Source organism: Myotis daubentonii, chromosome 9, assembly GCF_963259705.1.
Source record: "Myotis daubentonii chromosome 9, mMyoDau2.1, whole genome shotgun sequence".
Lineage (NCBI taxonomy): Eukaryota > Metazoa > Chordata > Mammalia > Chiroptera > Vespertilionidae > Myotis > Myotis daubentonii.
Genome location: NC_081848.1, coordinates 25,000,981 through 25,024,313, shown reverse-complemented (window position 1 = coordinate 25,024,313; position 23,333 = coordinate 25,000,981). Strand labels below are relative to the sequence as shown.

General features: G+C 40.0%; 1 protein-coding gene and 2 non-coding genes across 11 annotated transcripts in view; all 3 read left to right on the top strand.

The window, feature by feature from the left end:
- Positions 1-23,333, top strand: part of CEP295 (centrosomal protein 295) — a 55,880-nt gene that overhangs the window by 27,155 nt on the left and 5,392 nt on the right. For 7 of the 9 annotated variants that reach the window (XM_059708146.1, XM_059708148.1, XM_059708149.1 and 4 more), the window contains 10 exons: positions 1,350-1,447; positions 1,719-4,968; positions 6,259-6,403; positions 6,554-6,697; positions 14,815-14,967; positions 17,494-17,597; positions 18,122-18,221; positions 18,878-19,129; positions 19,913-20,052; positions 21,213-21,393. In XM_059708146.1, coding sequence (XP_059564129.1) covers positions 1,350-1,447; positions 1,719-4,968; positions 6,259-6,403; positions 6,554-6,697; positions 14,815-14,967; positions 17,494-17,597; positions 18,122-18,221; positions 18,878-19,129; positions 19,913-20,052; positions 21,213-21,393 — 4,567 coding nt within the window. The remainder of the gene's footprint in view (positions 1-1,349; positions 1,448-1,718; positions 4,969-6,258; positions 6,404-6,553; positions 6,698-14,814; positions 14,968-17,493; positions 17,598-18,121; positions 18,222-18,877; positions 19,130-19,912; positions 20,053-21,212; positions 21,394-23,333) is intronic. The other 2 variants (XM_059708147.1, XM_059708152.1) reach the window with 2 other exon arrangements.
- On the top strand, positions 17,724-17,802 carry LOC132242444 (small nucleolar RNA U2-19). Its single transcript, XR_009454635.1, has one exon. It is a non-coding gene; the product is annotated as a small nucleolar RNA U2-19 (small nucleolar RNA).
- LOC132242443 (small nucleolar RNA U2-30) lies at positions 17,973-18,042 on the top strand. The gene has a single exon (XR_009454634.1). It is a non-coding gene; the product is annotated as a small nucleolar RNA U2-30 (small nucleolar RNA).

Genomic DNA, 23,333 nt, shown 5'->3' with positions numbered 1-23,333 from the left:
AGCCAGTTCAAGACGACGTGGCCATCGGCTGCTAAAATATTCGCTGTTAGTATTAGTGGAGAGAAATGGTGCGCCTGCGCATAAGGCGCGTAGGGGAAATGGCATTCAACACGATTATAGCAATCAGTCATTAGCGAATATTGTAGTTCATTAATAATTATATATAACAGAATATTTTTAAAAGTTAAGTTACGAAATTTTTATTAAAATGTTTCTTACATATTGTTATATTGGCTGGGCCGAAAAAAATACTTGTTTTGGGCCGCGAGTTTGACATGCTAGAGTTACAGCAAGGTGATATGGTCACATGCCAATCATTTGCTGAACATTATTTATGAGCGGTGACTCGTGGATTTAAATATGTAGACTATAGTTAGAATTATGTAATATTTATTTATGCCAGCAAAATTACTAGTGTCTTTTTCAACATATTGCATATTTGCAAAAATTTGTTAAAAATAACAGTGGATTAATAATAAAAAGTAAACTTTAAGCAAATCTTTATTTAAAGCATTTAAAAATTAACAAGGTTTTAATTTTCACATATGACATACAGACTGGAAATTTTGTCCATAAAATCCAAAGTCTGTTAAATCAAGGTCTGCAAAATGGATGGGCATACAGTATAAGAAATCTTAGCATTCAGAAAAGTAAAATGCATTTCTCATTCTTTTTTGATAATTTTTTTTCTTTTAATCATGTACAGATGTATATATATAAAGTTGTATATATAAGCTCATATATATGTTTATACAAACCTAAACGCTTTCATCTTTCAGCTTCTAGAGCAGTGGTTCTCAACCTTCCTAATGCCACGACCCTTTAATACAGTTCCTCATGTTGTGGTGACCCCCAACCATAAAATTATTTTCGTTGCTACTTCATAACTGTAATTTTGCTACTGTTATGAATCGTAATGTAAATATCTGATATACAGGATGTATTTTCATTGTTACAAATTGAACATAATTAAAGCATAGTGATTAATCACAAAAACATTATGTAATTATGTATGTGTTTTCCAATGGTCTTAGGCGACCCCTGTGAAAGGGTCATTCGACCCCCAAAGGGGTTGCGACCCACAGGTTGAGAACCGCTGTTCTAGATGGTGTCAGTGTATGTGACCATAATTTGTAGGTAATGGGTATGATGAACTCTTGGACTTGGTTGGCACTAAAAGAAAATGGTAAATGACTTTGTTTCTTAATAGTGGAAGTACCAATCTTTTATTTCAAAAAGTAATAATAATAAAGCTATATGGAATTAATTATAGAACTTCAGTTCATATTAAATACTTTAGTACTTGTTTCTGGGTTTGCCTTTTAATTAGTAGCTTTGTCTTTTATTAGGTTGGAACTTCTCAAGCATCGTGCACCATAGGTACTGCTGAAGATAGTCATAGGCAGATGATTCGCAACTATCAACATCAGCTTTTACAGCAAAAGAGGTATTAGCTAGGGTACAATTCATGTGTTCTAGTGTGTGGCTACATCTTCCGGGTTTATTATTTATATGAAGATCTAATCGGGATTCCCTTAAAATTATAGCATATAGATAGATTTCTCTCCAGGCAGTATGAACATAGTTCCTTTTCCACCATGATTCTGGCCCATCCTCGATTGCTATTGAATTTAATGTATACACACTTGAGAATATGGAGTATTTTTTAATCAAAAAATAATATTTATTTGTTTTGTTTTTGTGTTCATTTTTGGTAGGCTTCATAGACAGTCTGTTGAAACAGCCAGGAAACAATTACTCCAATATCAGACTATGCTAAAAGGAAAGCATCCATCCATCCCAGCTGCATCATCAGTATCTGATTCTGTTGTATCAGCCCCACTACGGAAATATGAAAGACCCACTATTATATCAGAACTTTGGGATCAAGGTCAGCAACCCAAATTGAGCCCTAATAGATATCAACCTATACAACCCTCACAGATCCCCCAATTAGAACAAGATTATTTTCAGGTTCCAAGGCAAAACCGCTTTCCACAAAGACAGGTAGGGACAACAGAAACAAATGTTTTAGCAAAGAAATGTTTGGGATCACAAGAACAGCCAAAGCAATTTTCACAGACTGAAACACAGCAGAGAGACTATAAATCAGTTTCTAAAGATTCTCATATATTTTCAAGGACTTTATCACATGATGGGCCACTAATATTGCAGCATGCTAATGAAGTAGCTGGAACTTTAGAGTCCCAGCAGATGTTCTCAGAGAATAATGAAAATACAGCTTCTAAGCCAAGGGAACCTTCTTTATTCCTACCACTGTTAGCTGAGCATTCTTTTATATCTCTGCCTACTAAAGTTGAATCTGGAAAAATCCAGGAACCCTTTTCAGCTATGAGCAAAGGTACAGTTTCTGTAAGCCACTCTGTAATCAGCCAAATGCAGGATGAGTCTTTCCCATCCTCAGAGAACATCACAGCCCAGAAAGGTCATTTGAAGCTTCTCCAAGAGCAGTTAGACCTACAGAAGGAAGTTCTTCGGTCCAGACAGGAAGCCCAGGAACAATTGCTTTTGGGCAAACAAAAAGACTTGGAAGGGCAAACCGGCACCTCTGTATTCCTTCCATTGGTACCTATGGATTCGTTTGCTTCACTGCCTTCTGCCAAAGCTGAATCAGGGAGAATCCAGGAACCTTCTCCATCCGAGATTGACACTGCAGTTTCCTCAGGCCATCCTGGGGTCCCACAACTTCAGGATAGGCTTTTGGGTTTTTCACAGTCTATCTTATCACAGCAAGAAAATTTAAAATTTCTTCACGAACAGTTAAATATTCAGAGAGACAACATTCAGGCCAGGCGGGAAGCCCAGGAAGTATTACCTGTACATAAACAGGGTGAGCTGGGTGGAAGAGTATGGTCTGAACAGACTGAGCCACCTTCTCTCCCCTCTCAGGTAGCTCAGCATACATTTCCTCCATTCGTTTCTGCTGGTACTCAGTCTGGAAAAATCTGGGAGCTGTGTTCATCTAAAAATGAGGAGAGACTTCTTTCAACCCAATCTGAAATCCCCAAATCTCAGGATGGCTCTTTGAGTTTCCTGCAACAGTTCCTACCTTTGCACAATAGTTTGAAGTTGCTCCAAGAACAACTGACTGCACAGAGGGATGCTCTTCAGGCGAGGCATGAAGCCCAGATGGAATTACTTTCACATAGACAAAGGGATTTAAGAGACAGTAAGTCTGGACAGATGAGTTCTTCATTCCCACCAATGGGTGCTCAACGTTCAGTTGCGTTGCAAGCTTCTGCTAAAACAGAGCCCAGAAGAATTGAGAATCCTTATTTGTCTGAGAAGGAAAGTACTGTTCCCACAAGTCACTCGGTAATCCCAACATTTCAGGATGAGTCTTTCAGTTCTCCACAGCATAGCCTGCCACAGCAAGAAAATTTGACAGCACCCCAAAGTGAATTTGAAAAAGGAATTTCTTCTGAGCAGACTGACACCTCTTTATCCCTATCCCAAGTAGTTGAATCTGAAAGATGCCGGGAATTTTTGTCAAGTGACAGTGCAGGTCCCTTAAGCCATTCTAAGATCCCAAGGTTTCAGGAAAGATTTCTGAGATTTTCACAGGGTCATTTAGAGGAACACCAAGAATGGCTAGACACACAGGAGGCCCTTCGCGTTAGCCAAAAAACCCAAGGAAATGCATCTTCTGAACAAACTGGTTCCTCCTCATTTGTACCACAGTTAGGACACCTTTCATTTGCTTCAGTACCTTCTGAATATGGTAAAACCCAGGAACCTCTTTCATCAGAGAGGGATGGTAAAATTCCTTCAAACCATTTTCAGATCCCAGAATTGCAAGATAGGCTTTCGAAGATATCACAGCTTATCCATCCTCAACAAGATAATTTGAAGGCGCTTCAAGAACGGTTAGCAGCACAAAGGGAAGCCATCGTCCAGTCTAGACAGAAAGCCCAGGAAGAACATGAACAGAGTCAGTGGAGGGAAGGAATATCTCTTGAGCAGGATGGCACCTCTTCCTTCTTACCCCTAAGGGTGCAATATTCATTTGCTTCATTACCTCTAACTGAATCTGATAGAATCCAAGAACCTTGCCCAACTGAGAGTGATAATACAGCCCCCTCAAGTCATTCTGAGATACCAAGATTGCCTGCTAGTCTTTTGGGTTTATCACAGTCTGTTTTACCTCAGCTTATATTGCCCAGACAAAATAAATTTGAGGAAAAGTTATCTTCTGAGCATTTTATTCAACCTCACCATCATGATTTGATGGTACTTCAGCAGCAATTGGATCTACAAAGGGAAGCCATTCGATTTAGGCAGGAAGCCCAAGAAGAATTGCTTTCACAAAGACTAAGTAAATTGGAGAAAGGGGTATTATCTGAGCAGGTTAGCTCCTCTTTAACCTTATCCCAGGTAGCACTGCCTGTTGACTCTGAAAGAATCCAGAATTCTTTCCCAACCAGATCACAGGATAGGCCTTTAAGTTTCTCACAACCTAGTCTGCCTCAGCAAGTCGATTTGACAGCACACTTGGACTTGCAAAAGGAAATGGTGCCCTCTGATGAGAAGGCCCAGGAGGAACTACTTTTAACCAGAAGAAGTAAGTTGATTGAAAGTGAATCTTCTGAGAACACTGTTCCTTCTTTATTTCTACCCAAGGAAAGAGAACATTCATTTATTTCACTACCTTTTGCTGAAGTTAAATATAAAGACATTTGTGAATCAGATTCATCCAGGAATGAACATACAGTTTCTTTAAGCGATTCTGTGATCCCAAAATTTCAAGGGAGACTTTTAAGTTTTTCACAGTCTAACTTAGCTCAGCAACATAACTTGGGACTTCAGAAGCAGTTGGATCTACAAAGAGAAGTTTTGCATTATAGCCAAAAAGCCCAAGAAGAACTGCTAGTACAGAGACAAACCACATTGCAGCAGCAGATACAGAAACACCAAGAGACCTTGAAGGATTTCCTTAAAGACAGTCAGGTATGTATTAAACTTGAGTACTTAAGAATTAAACAGTGGCGTTAACCCAACTCAGATAAGCTAAATGTTTTCATCTTAGGCCTGAATAAGATCTTAGTTATTAAGAATAAGCAGTTTGACCTTGAGTGCTTTAATTTTCTACCTTAATATGGAAATTAAAACATAAACACTACTTCGCATGGTGTTTATGCGGTTAATAGTTAAGTGAAACCCATCTAATTTCAGCCAGTAGTTTGATACAACCAAATGCAAATACTTTTTAAAAATATATTTTTTTACTTAGAGAGGAAGGAAGAGGGGGAGAGAGATAGAAACATCAATGATGAGAGAGAATCACTAATTGGCTGCCTCCTATACACCCCCTACTGGGGATCGAGCCCCCAACCCAGGCATGTGCCCTTGACTGGAATCAAACCCAGGACCCTTCAATCTGCAGGCCGATACTCTGTCCACTGAGACAAACCAGCTAGAGCAAATGCAAACACTTTTTTAAAAAAGTGTAGCTTGTCATTTGAAGTTTTGTTATAAAGGGTTTTGAACTTTTTGTTATAAAGGATTTTGAACTTACCGTAAGAAGATTAAATTATGAAATAACCAATTAGAATTTCTCTTCTACAAATAGCAGACCTTGTGCTTTCTGTTAGCATGTTGTTGACATTTGTATGTGAATTAAAATCGGTCCCCTCTTTATTAATGCCTGTTGCAAAATTGGCATGGTTTTAGGCTGATGGACAGCTGGACCTGCTTCTTGTCACAGAATTATAGAGAAGACTCTGAAATGGTCACTCAAACATTCATAGTTTCTCTATATGGGAAATAAGAGTATATTATCCTAAATGTGAATGTGTCCATTTTACTTTAAAAGGCTATTTCCTAAATTTATGATTTAGCCTAAGTAGAATTCTATAAATCTTTGATGTTCAAAAGAAGCTTCAGTTGAGTTTATGAGAATTTGAGTTCTAGGGATTTACTAGTCATTTAAAGGAAAAGTAATGAGAAAACAAACCCGAGTGAGATACTCAAGAAAATAGTCTCTTATTGAAATGTACAATGGAGGCTGTTTTAGGTTGAAGGCTGTGAGTGGTTATTCTTCCCAATAGAAATATATCACCCTTTCACTAGTAGAGACCTTGCTTATTTTTATCTATGGAAAAAAATTGTAATAGTGTGATTGATGGAACTGTCTATTTGGTTGAGGTTCTAATTTAAGAGGGAGTTATAATTCTAATGAATGCTTCCCATGATCCCTTCTCCTGTGTCATCCCCACCATCATCTGTCCACTGTTTCAGACAAGTAAGCCCACTCTTGAAAATGACTTACACCAGATGCTCAGAGAGAGGCTTCCTCATTTCCAAGACCAAGCAAGAGGTGATGATGAAAAGATTAGTTCTGTAGACAGGAGCAACTCTGATGATAATCAGCTGTTTTCAGAAGGTAAGTAACCAAGCAGAGTAGTAAGGTAATTGGATTTTATTGTAATTATTCCACTGATTATTCTTTGCTTTCACTTCCTGCAACTTGCTGATTAAAGAGAACTTTGCAATATGTTAAAAGATTGTCATAAATTTATCATTGACTTAATAGGTGAGCATCTGAACAAAGAACTGGGTAGGAGAGCCTCAAAGCCACCTGTAGCAAAAGTTAAATGTGGATTGGACTTGAACCAACATGAACTTAGTGCGATACAAGAGGTAGAATCACCGGCAAGTGGCAGACCTTCTATACTAGGTAAACAGATGGTTTGATAAAATAAGGTTTTGTAATAATTTGACAGTTTTTTCAGGATGCTAATTTTTTGTTGAAGAAGCCTGGCTGTGAGAACTTTGGAAAGAAAAGAATGATTTCTATAAATAGTATATAAAATTTGGTCTTAAATGTGGCATTAGGTCCCTAGCCAGTTTGGCTCAGTGGATAGAGCGTCAGCTTGTGGACCAAAAGGTCCTGGGTTCAATTCCGGTCAAGGGCACATACCTCGGTTGCAGGCTCCTCCTCGGCCCAGGCCCTGATCAGGGCGTGTGCATGTGTTTCTCTCACATCGATACTTCTCTCTTTCCTTCTCTCTTTCACTTTCTCTAAAAATCAATGGGGAAAAAAAAAGTGTGGCATTAGGTAACTGATTTTCTTCTTGTACTAGTATATGGGGGGAAACCAGTTTACTATAGACAAAATTTCTTCGCTATCCCATATTCTGACACTTGATTCCCTCTGCTTTCTTTCAAGTCTGCCTTCTAAACCTGTTTCTTTAGGCTATAACTCAGTTTTTTCTCTTTTCCCTTGTTGCTTTTCTACTTCAGTACCTTTATTGTGCCTATACTTTTATAGGATAGTTATGCTTAAAATTCTGGCTTTAAGAAGAGTTAGGTATATTTCTACACTGTACTTCTTCCTAGATCCCATTATCTAAAAAATTCCTCTTGGAGATAATTAGTAAATAGCGCTATTATAATTTTATGATTATTTTTAGATTTCAGATTCACCAGATAGTTTTCTTGATTAAATTTATCAAAGTAAATCCTTTTTTTAAGGGAGAAATTAGCTTTGTCAATAGAAAGGTACATGGTAATATTTCTATTAGTATTAGTTATTTTGGTCTTTAGCCATAAAAGATTATATCTTTGTTTCTGGCTAAAAGAATTAAAGAAAATAGAGATTGAGAGCAATTTTTTTTTTTAATAATCCTCACCTGAGGGTATTTTTTTCATTGATTTTCAGAGAGAGTGGAACAGATCAGGGAGAGAAAGAGAGAAACAACAATGTGAGAGGGACACATTGATTAGTTGCCTCCTGCTCGCATCCCAACTTGGGCTGAGGATCAAACCTGCAATCTAGGTCCATTAGGTATATGCCCTTGACTGGAATTGAACCCGTGACCCTTTGGTGTGCAGGCCAGTGCTCTAATCACTGAGCATGATAGTCAGGGCAAGAGTAATTCTTAAGAATCAATCCCTTTTCTGCTTTCTTTTTATATCTTATGCAACTTATAACATAGAGTCAGGGTTTTATTTATTTACTAGTGACCCAGTGCACGGATTCGTGTACATTGAAAGGAAATTAATTAGAAGGTGGCTGGGCAGGACTGGACAAAAAGAGCCTAACATGCCCTGCAACCAACCTACCATGGTCCCTCCCTGGTGTCTGCAGAGTGAGTGGGGTCCCTCAGGCAGGTGGGATCCCTCAGCCTATCCTGTGGGGTTTGGCCGACATCGGTTCTTCAACATCCCTTGAGGGGTCCCGGAGTGCGAGAGGGCACTCTGCAAAGTTGCTGTCATACAGGATGTGGAACGCAAACACAAGTGTGCAGTAAACCAGATTCGGGGCCAAAAGTGCCCCAGCAACAACATAACCCATGGCTGAAGGTGGACTTGCGTAGCAATCGGGCTCCCTCCTCTCTGGTTTCAGGGTGCATTTTCCGAGAACCACCACTGCCAAGTCACTGCAGTCAGGCAGCTCCTGCGTTGAGCGGCTGCCCCTGGCGGTTAGTGCATGTCATAGCGACCAGTTGGACGGGCGGAGGGACACTTAGCATATTAGCCTTTTATATAGAGAGAGATTTTTTAAAATATTTTTATTCAGAGAAGAAGAGAGAGGGGAGAGAGATAGAAACATCAATGGTGAGAAAATCATTCAGCTGCCTCCTGCACATCCCCCACTGGGCATTGAGCCTGCAAACTGGGCATGTACCCTGCCCAGGAATTGATCCATGACCTCCTGGGGGCCATATTAGAAAAATGATTTGATTTATTCTAGGCTTTGGAAGTTTTTCTTCTATTTTGCACTATTTGGAAAACCACAGCTTCAGGAATTGATTGATACTTTTCCTAATTCACACTGAGCACTGGGAAAATTTTACCATTGATCCCTACAATTTAACGAGTCATGTTTCAGGTTTCATAATGCCTTCATGTCTAAAAGGGAAAGTTTTATACTGTTCCCTCAACCTCCACCTCCTGTCCTTCAGCCTTTCTTCAGTGAAGAGTACTCAGATACAAGTTTTGGCATTCTTATCTACCTCTCTGACACCCAATAAGTCACCATTTCTTCTCAGTTCTGCTTGGTGAGCTCTGGCATCTGTCTACTTCTTTCCATTCCCACCACCACTCATTTAATTCAGGCCATCATTTCTTTATTTCTTTATTGGATGGCTGCTATATCTCCTAATCTCTCTGGTTCCAGTCTAGCTTTAATTCATTTTCCCATGATATATTCAGAGTAATCTCCCTTTATTTCTCCCTGTTTAAAACTCTTCAGTGGTTTTCCTTTGATTCAAGGAATAAGTTCCAATTAACTCTGAGTCCCTAGCTTCACCTACCAGGTCCCTCATCATCTTGTTCCTTCCTTCGAGGTTGGCTTATACCACTTGTCCAGTGAACTTTTCCTGAACTCTCAGGTATCTCTCTCGTGCTCTTTAGGAGCTTTCATTATAGCCTTTATCACACCACTGTAGGTAATACTTTTAATCAAAATATTACAAAGAGTTTAAAAAGGTAAATAGTACTCAAAGGTACATGAAAACTGCATTTCTTCCTGCCCTACATACCCTTGCCCCTAATCTATTCACCAGAGGCAGTCACTTTACAAGTCTTTTAAGTGTTTCTTGCATTTACCTCTGTAGTTGGCAGAGGATTTTAGAAAAATTTAAGCTAAATTAACACATGATGTATATTTTTCACTGCTGAGACTATTAGTATACTATGATTATATTTCCTATTTGTAAAACTTTTCCTATAGTAAATTGTCTCCTTTTTTTTTTTTTCATTTGCTTAAAGCTTCTGTTGACTGTCTTCACACACTAATATTTTATTAAATACCTGATATAATTTGAGGTCACATCTCTTTCTGTTTGTGAAACACCTTTTAGTTGAAAGTTGGGGGGCTGCCATTTTGAAACAGCAAAGGTCACCCCTTCCTTTAAATTAGCCAATTGCAAAAGACTGTGAGCCTAAGCTCCAATCAGGAGTAAGGGAACAGATCACATGCATCAGGAATAAAAAGCCAAGTGAACTGCCCGCTCAGTGTGTGTGTGTTCCCAGACCATGTGCATGTGCACCGTTCTGCAGGAGTAAAGATAGTTGCCTTGCTGAAAAAAGAAAGAAAGTTGGATGACCTATATCATGCTTCTGTTTTGTTTTTTTAATCCTCACCTGAGGATATTTTTTCCACTGATTTTTAGAGTGGAAGGGACACAGGAAGGGGGGGAGAGACAGATAGACAGACATCGATGTGAGAGATAGACATCAATTGGTTGTCTTCCATATGCGCCCCAACCCAGGCTGGGGATTGAAAACCTGCAACCAAGGTAGGTGCCCTTGACTGGGAATCGAACAAGAGACCCTTCAGTGTATAGACTGATGCTGTAACCACTGAGCAAACCAGCCAGGGCTATATCATGCATTTTTTTTTTTTAAATATATTTCATTGACTTTTTACAGAGAGGAAGGGAGAGGGATAGAGAGTTAGAAGAAACATCGATGAGAGAGAAACATCGATCAGCTGCCTCCTGCACACTCCCCACTGGAGTTGCGCCCGCAACCAAGGTACATGCCCTTGACCAGAATCGAACCTGGGACCCTTCAGTCTGCAGGCTGATGCTCTATCCACTGAGCCAAACCAGTTAGGGCTATCATGCATTTTTAATAAGAGGGATGAAAATTGGTTCTTGGGGAGGTAAAAAAGTCTTACTCCTTTTTTTTTTTAAGTCTTACTCCTTTTATATAGCAAAGTACAGATGTAAATAGAAAGACATACAATATATCTATAGTTATTAAATTTCATGGAGTTGGGAGGTAATTTTTTTTGTTGGTTTGTTAATCCTCACCTGAGGATATTTTTCCACTGATTTTTAGTCAGGGGCAGAGACAGAGAGAAACATTGATGTGAGAGAGACACATTGATTTGGTTGCCTCCCACACTCACCCCAACCAGGGCTGAGGATGGAGCCTGCAACCATGATACGTGCCCTTGACCCTTCAGTCCTCGGGCCGATGCTGTAATCACTGAACCAAACTGGTTAGGGCAGGAGGCAATTTTTTAAAAAGTCTAAAAGCTCCTTAGGTGCCCAGCTGGCATGGCTCACGGTTGAGGTCTACCTGTGAACCAAGAGGTCATGGTTGGATTCCTGGTCAGGGCACATGCCCAGGTTGCAGGCTCTATCCCCAGTGTGGAGCGTGCAGGAGGCAGCTGATCAGTGATTCTCTCTCATACTGATGTTTCTGTCTCTCTCCCTCTCCCTTCCTCTCTGAAATCAATAAAAATATATTTTAAAAAATAAGATAAAAATAAAAGCTCCTTAGGTGGATGATGATAAAAAGTAATGTTGAGAAATGATCTATATTGATCTTCCAATTTACTATATAGTTCATTTCATTTTCTTTTGACTTTACTTTCTGGGAAAGTTTCCTCAACTTATTCTTCTAACTTTTCTTATGAATTTTTATTATCAAATTATAGTTTCTAAAAGCTTGCTCTTTTTCTTGATTTAACTTTCCTTTTTCATAGCATCCAGCTATTTTCAGGGAGGCAAAATATTATCTACTTCATATACTTATCGTTTTTTGTTTGAGTTCCTATTTTTCTGTTTGAGTTTTTTGTCTTTTTTGTTTCTTTCTAATATTTTAGAGGCTTTCTCAAAAAGCTTGCATATTGGAGTGGGATGCTGAAAGGCTGGTTGGAAATCTGTAGGTGGGGGCCTTATGTACTGCTGAACTTTATTGGAAAATCTGGCTTTTCACAGGGGACCCTCATATTAGTATCTGTAATTCTTTTCCCTAAATCAGTTTATAGTTCAGTTTCTTCAAAGAAAGATCCCTCCAAGCCTGATACAAGCCTGGCTGCTAGCAGATCTGCGGGATCTGGGTTGAGAGTGCAAACCTTCTCTCAATACCCTGATTTTTTGCAGTGGCCTTCTGTCTCCTCCTTCCATCCTTGCACCTTTTAGGGCCTGTTCCCCCCAAATGCAGAATGTATTGGATTTGATTTCTCTAAAGAATAAACTTGTAGTCTCCTCTGAGGATGATGTGGAAGGACAGGGATGTCCCTAGATGGGAGGGATCTGTTCCAAGAACATAGTTTTAAACATTCTCCATTTTTAGTTTCCTGACCATCCTTTTGTAATACCTGTTGCCTTTAATACCCAAATTTTGGGGACTTGACAGTAAGGTAGCTTCTACTTTGGGGGATCTCCCACTCCTCTCTTTGTTTGCTTGTATTTATTTTTATATCAAAGTGTGATATTCAGAGAAGTGCATAAATCATAGGTGTTTATTTCAGTGATTATCATTACAATAACCACCCCCATGTAAACACCATCCTGGTCAAGAACTAGAATGTTAGAGAATTTCATAAACCCTTCCTTTGTACTCTTACTATTACTGTCCGCTCAGTCCTCCCCAAGGTAAGCTGCTGTCTTGATTTCTTATACCACAGATTACCCTTGGCTATTTTGAACTTTATATTATGAATATATATTATATCATATAGTACTACTAGAGGCCCGATGCATGACTTCGTGCACGGGTGGGGTCCGGCTGATCAGGACCAATTGGGGAGGGGCCAAGGGCAGTTGGCTGGCCGGCCCCACCCCCTGGTTGAACTCCTGGTGGAGGGGACAATTTGCATATTAGCCTTTTGTTATATAGGATTAGAGGCCTGCATGGCCCCAAAAGTGCATGGATTCGTGCCTCTTGGGGTCCCTCGGCCTGGCCTGCAGGGATTGGGCTGAAACTGGCTCTCTGACATCCTCCAAGGGGTCCCGGATTGTGAGAGGGTGCAGACCGGGCCAAGGGACCCCATTGGTGCATGAATCCATGCACTGAGCCTCTAGTATGAATATAAGATTGTTGGTTAATCTCTTCCTGCCCCCTCCCCTTCCCTCTGAGATTTATCAATCTATTCCATGTTTCCATGCCTGTGGTTTCCGCTCCTGCGTTGAGTGTCTGGTGGTCAGTGCACATCATAGTTACCTGTCAGATGGTCACTTAGGCTTTTATATATATACTAGAGGCCCGGTGCACAAAAATTTGTGCACTCGGGGGGAGGGGGGTCCCTCAGCCAGGCCTATGCCCTCTTGCAGTCTGGGACCCCTCAGGGGATGACCACCTGCTGGCTTAGGTCCCCTCCCCGGGGGAATTGGGCCTAAGATGGCAATCAGACATCCCTCTGGCAGCCCGGCAGCCCTCGGGGGATGCCCACTTGCCAGCAGGGAGCAGACCTAAGCTGCAGTCGGACATCCTTAGTGCTGCTGAGGAGGCAGGAGAGGCTCCTACCACCACCGCTGTACTGGCAGCCATCAGCCTGGCTTGTGGCTGAACAGAGCTCCTCCCATGTGAGAGCGCCTTGACCACCAGGGGGCAGCTCCTGCATTGAGCATCTGCCCCCTGGTGGTCAGTGTGTGTCATAGTGACCAGTCATTCCCAGTCCTTCTGCTGTTAGGGTCAGTTTGCATATTACCCTTTTACTATATAGGATAGAGGCCTGGTGCACGGGTGGGGGCCGGCTGGTTTGCCCTGAAGGGTGTCCCAGATCAGGGTGGGGGTCCCGCTTGGGTGCCTGGCCAGCCTGGATGAGGGGATGATGGCTGTTTGCAGCTGGTCACACCCCCTTCAGGGTGGGGGTCCCACTTGGGTGCCTGGCCAGCCTGGATGAGGGGATAATGGCTGTTTGCAGCTGGTCACACCCCCTTCAGGGTGGGCGTCCCCACTGGGGTGCCTGGCCAGTTGGGGTGAGGGGCTGAGGGCCGTTTTCAGGCTGGCCGGTGACTGAAGCTCCCAACCTCTCCTTTTTTTCTTTTTTTTTTTATTCTGGGATTTATTTACCTCTATGGCTGTCACTGGAGCTGAGAGCCAGCTTTAGCTCTGAGGCTCTGCTCCAGCTCTGAGACCTCGGCTGCTGAAAGCAGGTGTCTGGGTTTGTTTGGGTTCTATAATTATAACACTGTTGCGGTCCTGCTCGCTCCAGCTCTGACGGCTGAAAGCAGGTTTCTGGGTTTATTTACCTTCTATAATTGCAACATTGTTTCTTAGACTGCAGCTCAGAGGCTGGCAGCGGCAGACGGGGAACCTTGGCTTCCTCCATCACTGGAGCAAGCATGCCTCCTGTTCGCTTCAGCTGCCTGGCTGCCGGCCGCCATCTTGGTTGGCAGTTAATTTGCATATCTCCCTGATTAGCCAATGGGAAGGGTAGCGAAGTTACAGTTAATTACCATGTTTCTCTATTATTAGATAGGATAGATTAATGGTTAATGAAGTCTTCAGGCATTTTTCCTGTGATTCAGTACTGAAGGATTATCTGGTATTAAGTAGGTGTTTCATTAAAAACTCAGTAAATAGGGGATTCTTTCCCTTTCTGCACATGGGAGTTTGTGCTGTGAGATTCTTTCCTCTTCCCTATATGGGAGTCTGTACTTGTTCTTCAATAAATTTCCACCTTTGCTATACCAATAATAATAATAATAATAATAATAATAATAATAATAATAATTGAAATAAAATCATCTAAAGGCCTTTGTGAAAGATAGTTTGTTGTTTTTATTAATTTTTTTTTTTCAAAGAGAGGAAAAGGGGAGGGAGAGAGATAGAAACATCAATGATGAGAGAGAATTATGGATCAGCTGCCTCCTGCACACAACCTGGGCATGTGTCCTAACTGGGAATTGAACCATGACCTCCTGGTTCATGGGTCAACTCTCAATCACTGAACCACATTGGCCGGATAGTAGTTATTATTTGGTTGCTACATAGGTTAAGTCTTTGAGTTTAGATTTTTGCCTCATAATCTAAATTGCCATTTTAGTTTTGCTAGTGCTAGAAACTTAAGCGGAAGTCTAATGAGTCCATTTTTTTCCCTACTAGGTAATCCAGATTTTTATCAAGACAGAGACCCCCTAAGGGTCTCTATAAGTCGAGAACAAAGTTTTCTTGGGGCGCCATTGGACTGTGATCCATCTGCTCATCCTGACCCGATTGCACAGGAGAACATCTGTGGTGATAACTCTAATGAAACAGGTGAGAGATAAAGAAATTGAAAGTGGAATTGCTGTGTACAAGATATTTATTGTAGTGTTATTTGTAATGAAAAATGGTAAATAATTCAGTGACTCTTGGGATTAGAATCATTATGGTCACCCATAGTATGTGATTCTGTGTATTGTTAAATGACGGGGGAAATCTGGGTTCATGCATTGAAAAGTATCTGATGGTGATCACCAAAATGTTGGTACAGGTTTACTATTTTTGGAGACTGGGTTCTACTTTATATGTTTACCTATAGATTAAAAAAAAAGTGTGTATTCTGTACAGAAAAAACTGAATGAGACAAGTAAAGCGTGTTTAAAGAATAAATAAGTTTGCTTTTCAATTGTTTCACTAAATAAATGCTAGTAGGAAGTATTTGAAGGTATGAGACTTTTATAGTTGGCAACCTGTACAAATTTTGTGTTTAAGCCTTTTCATAACAATTCACAGTTAATACTACTAAATATTATCTTTCAAAAATTCTATATGTAGCTTTCTAACTGAGCTATTTTGTTTTACTTCTAAATATTTGGAAAATAAAAAGGGTTACAAGAAAAAAAAATTAAATAACATAATTCTGCCACCCAAAGACAATCAGTGTTAAGTTTCTCACTTTTGTATTTATGTATATAGGTAACAAGCTATTTTACATCTATATTATGCTTACTAACCATACAAAGCATAGTTCTAGTAATGCTTTATTAGTTCTAAAGCAACTTTTAAGCAGTTACTTTTTTCTAACCAGATTTCTTTTTATGTTAGCTGTCACATATACTTGAGTAATTCTCCTATTTTCATCTATAGTAGAATGAGATGAGAGACCTCTTTTCTTTTTGAGGATTTATAGAAAAACTGACTTTAGCATCTTTTTTTAAAAAATTGGAGATTGAAATAACTGCAGAGGATATAATTTCCAATAAATTATATATAGTTTTTGACACATAAAGTAAAACTATTATATCATTATTTTAGATTTAGCTAAAGGAGACTATATTTCCTTTTTATTCTACCTGTTGATGCCCTCTAGCCAAAGACTACCAGAAACACACCTATAGTTGAACAACGCTGCAGTTTTGACTTGTTATAGTCAAAGGTAGGAAGCCACCACAGGGAACAATGAGATGTCTCAGTAAGAGGGTATTTGAAAGGACTTACTGGGCCCTGGTTGGGTAGCTCAGTTGGCTCCCAACACATCAAGGTTTGTGGGTTTGATCCTTGGTCAGGGCACATATACAAGAATCAACCAATGAATGCATAAATAAGTGGAACCAACAAATCAATGTTTCTCCTTTTAAATCAGTAAAATAAAAGAAGAAAGGACTTGGACTTCTAGGAGGTGATGTTGTGAAGGATTCAAGGAACTGTTTATTAGTATTGGATGTTATCAGGGAGCAGGGTAATTCTATTTTGGGGCACCTAAAAAATTCTTATTCAGCAGGTAGGAATAATGGGATGAAGCTAATTAAAGCTGTTACCTGGTAAAGAAGTGGTAGTCACGCTTATTAGCCAGGATGAGATGCTTGGTAATATTTGTGGTCTGGACTAGATTCATGATTTTGTCTCTGTTCAGAGATGAGAGTAGGTGATCTGATTTTTGCCTTGATCCATCATGGTCACAGAATGGCCTTTTCTGATATTGGTGTTCTGTGGAATTGTTATGTGTCACAGAACACCAGGGTCTAGCTGATAGATAACGCCAGATCAGTTTCTGGCTCTTGGCTGCCTTTCTTCTTCTCATATGCATCCCCAGATTTGTATTGTTTCTATCTTAGAAGGGAGGGTTTTAGTTTTGTTACTTCTCCATTCCCTCCCTACCACTTTATTCAGTTCCTCATCACCTCACCTTTCTTTCTTAATAGCCTTGTAGGTGGTATTGCTAACTTCAAGCTCTGTACCCATTGCTTTTGTGGGAAGGCAGGAAATGGTGCTTTGCTTCTGAAGGAAAGCAAGAAATGTTGCCTTCCTCATAGCATGGAAGATTGCTTGGTTTAAGGCTTTGCTTTCATCCCCCTTTTAGGGACCTCCTAATGGGTCCCTACTCCCAGTGAACCGTTTCCAAACTAATGACAGTTATTTCTCTTCCAAATAATTTCAGGGACCTGTTCATTGAATTCTTCAATGTCTTAAATAACTGATCTTGTTCCTTTCTCAATTTTTATTTTTCACTTCTTACCACTATTCAGATGCTACCCTGTGCACTTATCTCTCCTCTTGGGTAATCTTCTTGGTATGTTATAGGGCTCAGGGCCCTCTTCAAAAGGGTTTTATTCATAGAAAAACAATGACAACTACAGTTTTCAGGGGGGAAAAGTATATTGTGCTGACTAGTAAATGTTTGAATAATAAAATGAATGTTTTTTCCTGTTTGTTTTTTTAGTCTAAGATAAGGCAAGTCTACGAAGCAAAAGATGAAAAAACATTTTTTAGGAAAGCAGGAAATGATGCCCTCTGGTGCTAAGAATTTGATTTGTCATAATCCAAATCTCCTTTCCTCCTTCCCCCTTACCCCCATTTCAGTCAAGGTCAAAGAGGCTGTGGTTGAGAATCAGGCAGTATTAAGTTATGCTGTGGACAGAGAAGAGCGTACATATCTGAGTGCAGCTGTGAGGCCAGATAATAAGGTTGGTGACCTCTTAGTGTGCACTACATTGTTAGAGCTGTTTGGCTTTATATTCTCTTTTGTTTAGTTCACAGAAGTTGTGAAATACTAAAGAGTCTGTTCTCTGAGATCTGCTCCTACTGAAGTGGATCAGTGATGAAAATAGCCAAATCTGAGCATCAGAAGACCTTTCAGTCTACTGATGCATGATCTCTATAGTTCTGAGAAGCAAAAGTATAAAGTCGGTAAAACAATAAGTGCGCGCATGCATGAGTGTGTGAGTGTGTGAGTGTGTGTGTGTGTGTGTGTAAAGGTGACAGTGGATAACTGAGAACTTGCTGATGGATGAGTGAGATTGGAGGGCAGGACATGTATGTATGAAAGGCTGGTCAGGTCTGAGCAATGATGACAAGGTTTGACTACTGAACTTCACAATTATGAAAGTTTCTATACTTGATCTGAGCTCAGAATTGGTAACTGCTGATGTTTGGGTTTTTCTAGATTTTTACTTCCTACATTGTGTTCTAATGTTCCCTTTATTTTTAGGCTGAAACACAAGAGATTTATCATGAGCCATTATCTTCAATAACTATTTCTACTGGAAGCTTAAGTAATGAAAACACAGATTTGAGCTTTACAGATCCAGGTAATAATGTCAAAATGTCTGTAAATAAATTGAAAGACCAACACCAGTTCATTTGTAGTACAGTGGTGAGAGCAAGCATTGCTTTTCACATTGTGCTGAGAGGGATTTTTTTTTTTTAATTACAAAAGTAAAGTTTTTATGTCTGATAGAATATTGGATAGTATGGCCCTAACTGGTTTGGCTCAGTGGATAGAGCGTTGGCCTGCGGACTGAAGGGTCCCAGGTTCGATTCTGGTCAAGGGCATGTACCTTGGTTGCGGGCACATCCCCAGTAGGTTGTGTGCAAGAGGCAGCTGCTCGATGTTTCTCTTTCATTGATGTTTCTAACTCTCTATCCCTCTTCCTTCCTCTCGGTAAAAAATCAATACAGTATATTAAAAAAGGGGGGGGGGATTAAAAAAAATATATTGGATAGCATGATATTCTAAACATTATTGGAAATCACAGGCTTGCAGATTCTTGAGGATGCTCTGTGGATCCTCAACAGTACTTTGAAAAGTATCTACTAATGGTCACTTTTTCCCATTCAGTGGGAAGCTATGTCAGCATATTTCTTGATTGCACTGGTGCCTAATCAGTGTTGCTATACCTCTCACCAAAATGTGTCTCTAATAAGTAACTGGCCATTAAATATTGTCATTAATCTCAATTATCAGAGTCATTTTCAGAGCATGTGGACCATGGGGAACAAGGATCTACCACTGGCAAAGAAGCAGCAGCAGCAGCTATGTTAAGTTCTACAGTTCCTCCATCACAAGTTATTTATCAAAGGCAGGACTCTTGGGATGTTCTTAAACCTCTGTCCCCTGCAGTAGAAAAATTTATACCTGGTCAAGCACACGTTCAGCAGCCGATAGACAAGTACATAAATGAAGCAAATCTGATGACTGAAAAAACAGACTTGCAGGGTAAATTATCTTGAACAAATACTTTTATATAACTGTAACTTTTAGCTTTTTATCCCTTTTAGTTTTGGGTGGTGATTATTTGAGCTCCATGTTTTTATGGCCTGCTGCAGCACAGTTATGCCATGGACAGTGTTGAGGGCATTTCGTGAGAGCAGGGACTTGGAACCAGTTAGACTCACAGAAGAACAAGAGCTCAGCAGATCATCCTCAACCTTTGGAAAGTTAGCTGTAACAGCTTCAGGGCAGTGTGTGTTGTCGGTATTGAGAACAAGAATTCAGAAGTCAAGCAGACGTGGAATCGACTCCTACTTTGACCATTTTACTAGCTGTGAGACCATGGGCAAGATACTCTTTCGTCTTCTATAAAAGGGGTATTGGAGATGAAATGGAATAATGAACATAAAGTACAATGTCTGGCCCATAGTAACACTCAGCTTTTCTGTTTTAATCATTGACCTGAAATGAGCTACGTCAGGATAACAGAGCTTATAGCAAAGCAGTGATCATAATGGCCTCTTACACCTAATTAACCTCAAATCACTTTGGGCCTGGCAGAAATGGAGACATATTTGTGAAAGATTTTGATCATTGAGAGTGTCCCCTTTTTTATACACTGTAAGTAATAGAGGACCTAATTTGAAAACCTCTGTTGGTAATGAAAAAAATGGAATTTTATTGAATGGGATTTACCTAAAAGTAAGTTTTATAAATATGTTCTTAGTACTATTTTTCTAGACTTTATTTTAAAAATAAATTCATATTTTTTTCTCAAAATTCCAACAGTTGAACTTGACTTTCCCGAATTGGAATACATTTTTCCAAGCTTGCATCGTCAGCTGTTTAAACCCTTAGAACCACAGCCAGATTTTGATTTGTCATCATTATCCTCTGGGATTTCTCAAGAGAGCAGAGACTTTTACCAGGTATGTTAAAGTAGATGCATCATTTCACTGAATTGCCAAGAACAGTTTGTCAAATTTTCTTCTTTTAGAACAAAATAGTGGTTGTTAATCTTGGTTGCCAATTAGAATCATGTGGAAAGCTTTTAAAAATCCCAGTGTCCATATTGCACCCCAGGCCAGTTAAATCAGAATCTCTAGGAGTACTCATATATCAGGATTTTATTTTATTTTTTAAATGTCTCAGTTACTTTTCTTTCTTTTTTTTTTTTTAATATATTTTATTGATTTTTTACAGAGAGGAAGGGAGAGAGATAGTCAGAAACATCGATGGGAGAGAAACATCGATGGGAGAGAAACATCGATCAGCCGCCTCCTGCACATCTCCTACTGGGGATGTGCCCGCAACCCAGGTACATGCCCCTGACCGGAATCGAACCTGGGACCCCCTAGTCTGCAGGCCGACGCTCTATCCACTGAGCCAAACCGGTTTCGGCATCAGGATTTCTTTTAATGCTCCCAAAGTGACTCTAATGTGGAACCAAGATGGAAAAAAGCTGCATTAGAATTGTAATTCAGCCTTAATTAAACAGTTCAGGTAAATATAATTTTGCGAATTTTAAAGTCTCTCCTACCTAGTAAAGGGGTTAAGACTCAAACCACGGTTTTTCTACTCCCACATCCTGACATCCTGGGCTGCTGTACATAATTCCTGCCTACCAGAAAATGATGTCAGCTCTGGCTGGTGTGGCTCAGTTGGCTGAGCGTCATCCCATGCCCCAAGAGATGGCCAGTTCAATTCCCCATCAGGGCACATGCCCGAGTTGCAGGCTCAGTCCCCAGTAGGGGGTGTACAGGAGGCAGGCAATCGATGCTTCTCTCTCATCGATGTTTCTTTTCTCTCTAATATCAATAAAATACATATTTTTAAAAAATAGAAAAGAAAGTGATCTCATCATGTTCTAAACTCAGTCTGGTTAATTTGTAATTTGTTTTCTAGATAATCTCTTTTTAAAAGTCTTTTTCATATTGACTAAAATGGAAGAATTGGATTTGAATAAGCAAATTATTAGTGTGATAGTCAAGTGGCAGTTAAGGAAGAGTAATATCAAAGGAACATGATTACTGCCTCAACTTGTAATACATAATCAACACTTCAGCATTTCCCTGTCGTTTTCCATCAGAGCTCAGAGGCTTCATGTGAAAGCCACCGTGCAGCTGTACCTCCCAAAAGAACAGCTTCTTTTACAGCACTGAGGAGGACCAGCCTGCCTTCTCCTCTTAACACAAGCCTGAGTCAGCAACCTGACCCTAACCTGACTCGTGCTGCAGCTCTGAGTTTTGGCACAGAAAATATTATTGAGGGTATGTATGATTCAGCTACAAAAAGTTTAAAACCCGATATATTTTTGATTGTGTGCATTCATTGTTCTTGGAAATTGTGCCTAACAATTCCTGGTTTGTCTCCATTCCTGGTCTCGCATCTGCCCCCAGTGTTACAAGTTGTTTCTTTGTGTATTTGTTTAAATAACAGAGGTAATGTATGCTTACTTGGCAATTTTCAGAGTAATGAACTTGATAAAATAAAAAAGTTCTTGCTCAACTTCCCCACCTCAACACTTAGTCAACAGCTTATCCTCCGAAACTTTTTTTAAAATTAAATCTTTTTTTTTTTTACATTTTTTTAAATTAAATTTTTATTGTTCCAATTATTACAGTTGTTCCTCTTTTTTCCCCCCATAGCTCCCCTCCACCCGGTCCCCACCCCACCCTCTGGCCTTACCCCTTCCCCCCCACTGTCCTCATCCATAGGTGTACGACTTTTATCCAGTCTCTTCCTGCACCCCCCCACACCCGTTTCCCCCCAAGAATTGTCAATCCACTCCCTTTCTATGCCCCTGATTCTGTTATATTCACCAGTTTATTCTGTTCATCAGATTTTATATTCACTTGATTTTTAGGTTCACTTGTTGATAGATATGTACTTGTTGTTTATAATTTTTATCTTTACCTTTTTCTTTTTCTTCCTCTTCTTAAAGAATACCTTTCAGCATTTCATGTAATACTGGTTTGGTGGTGATGAACTCCTTTAGCTTCTTCTTATCAGTGAAGCTCTTTATCTGACCTTCAATTCTGAATGATAGCTTTGCTGGGTAAAGTAATCTTGGTTGTAGGTTCTTGCTATTCATTACTTTGAATATTTCTTGCCACTCCCTTCTGGCCTGCATAGTTTCTGTTGAGAAATCAGCTGACAATCATATGGGTACTCCCTTGTAGGTAACTGTTTTTCTCTTGCTGCTTTTAAGATTCTTTGTGTTTTGCTCTTGGCATTTTAATTATGATGTGTCTTGGTGTGGTCCTCTTTGGATTCCTTTTGTTTGGGGTTCTCTGCGCTTCCTGGACTTGTAAGTCTATTTCTTTCACCAAGTAGGGGAAGTTTTCTGTCATTATTTCTTCAAATAGGTTTTCAATATCTTGCTCTCTCTCTCCTTCTGGCACCCCTATAATTCGGATGTAGTTTCGCCTGAAGTTGTCCTAGAGGCTCCTTACACTATCTTCATATTTTTGGATATTTTTCTTTTTGCTTTTCCGGTTGGGTGTTTTTTATTTCTTTGTATTTCAAATCTTTTTTTTTTTTTTTTATAAATTTTATTGATTTTTTACAGAGAGGGAGGGAGAGGGATAGAGAGTTAGAAACATCAATGAGAGAGAAACATCGATCAGCTGCCTCCAGCACACCCCCCACTGGGGATGTGCCCGCAACCAAGGCACATGCCCTTGACCGGAATCGAACCTGGGACCCTTCAGTCCACAGGCCGACGCTCTATCCACTGAGCCACACCGGCCAGGGCTATTTCAAATCTTTGACTTGATTCTTGAGATCCTCTGGTCTGCTGTTGGGTCTCTGTATAATATTCTTTATTTCAGTCAGTGTATGCTTAATTTCTAGTTGGTCCTTTTCCATATCCTCGAGGGTCTCACTAGATTTCTTGAGGGTCTCACTAAATTTATCGGCAATTTCTAGAAAATTCTTGAAAAACCTCATAAATGTGGTTTTGAACTCTATATCCACTCCTTTGCTTTCCTCCATTTCTGTCATTTGTGACCTGTTTCTTTGTCTCCTCATTTTTTATGTTTCCCTGTGTTGGTAGAGTGGCTTTCTGTGCTAGGTGTCCTATAGGGCCCAGTGGCTCAGCCTCCCAATTACCTGAGGTGGACACTCTTGGTGCACCCCTTTGTGGGCTGTGTGCACAGTCTTGTTGTAGTTAAGCCTTGATTGTTGTTGGTATCACTGGGAGGAATTG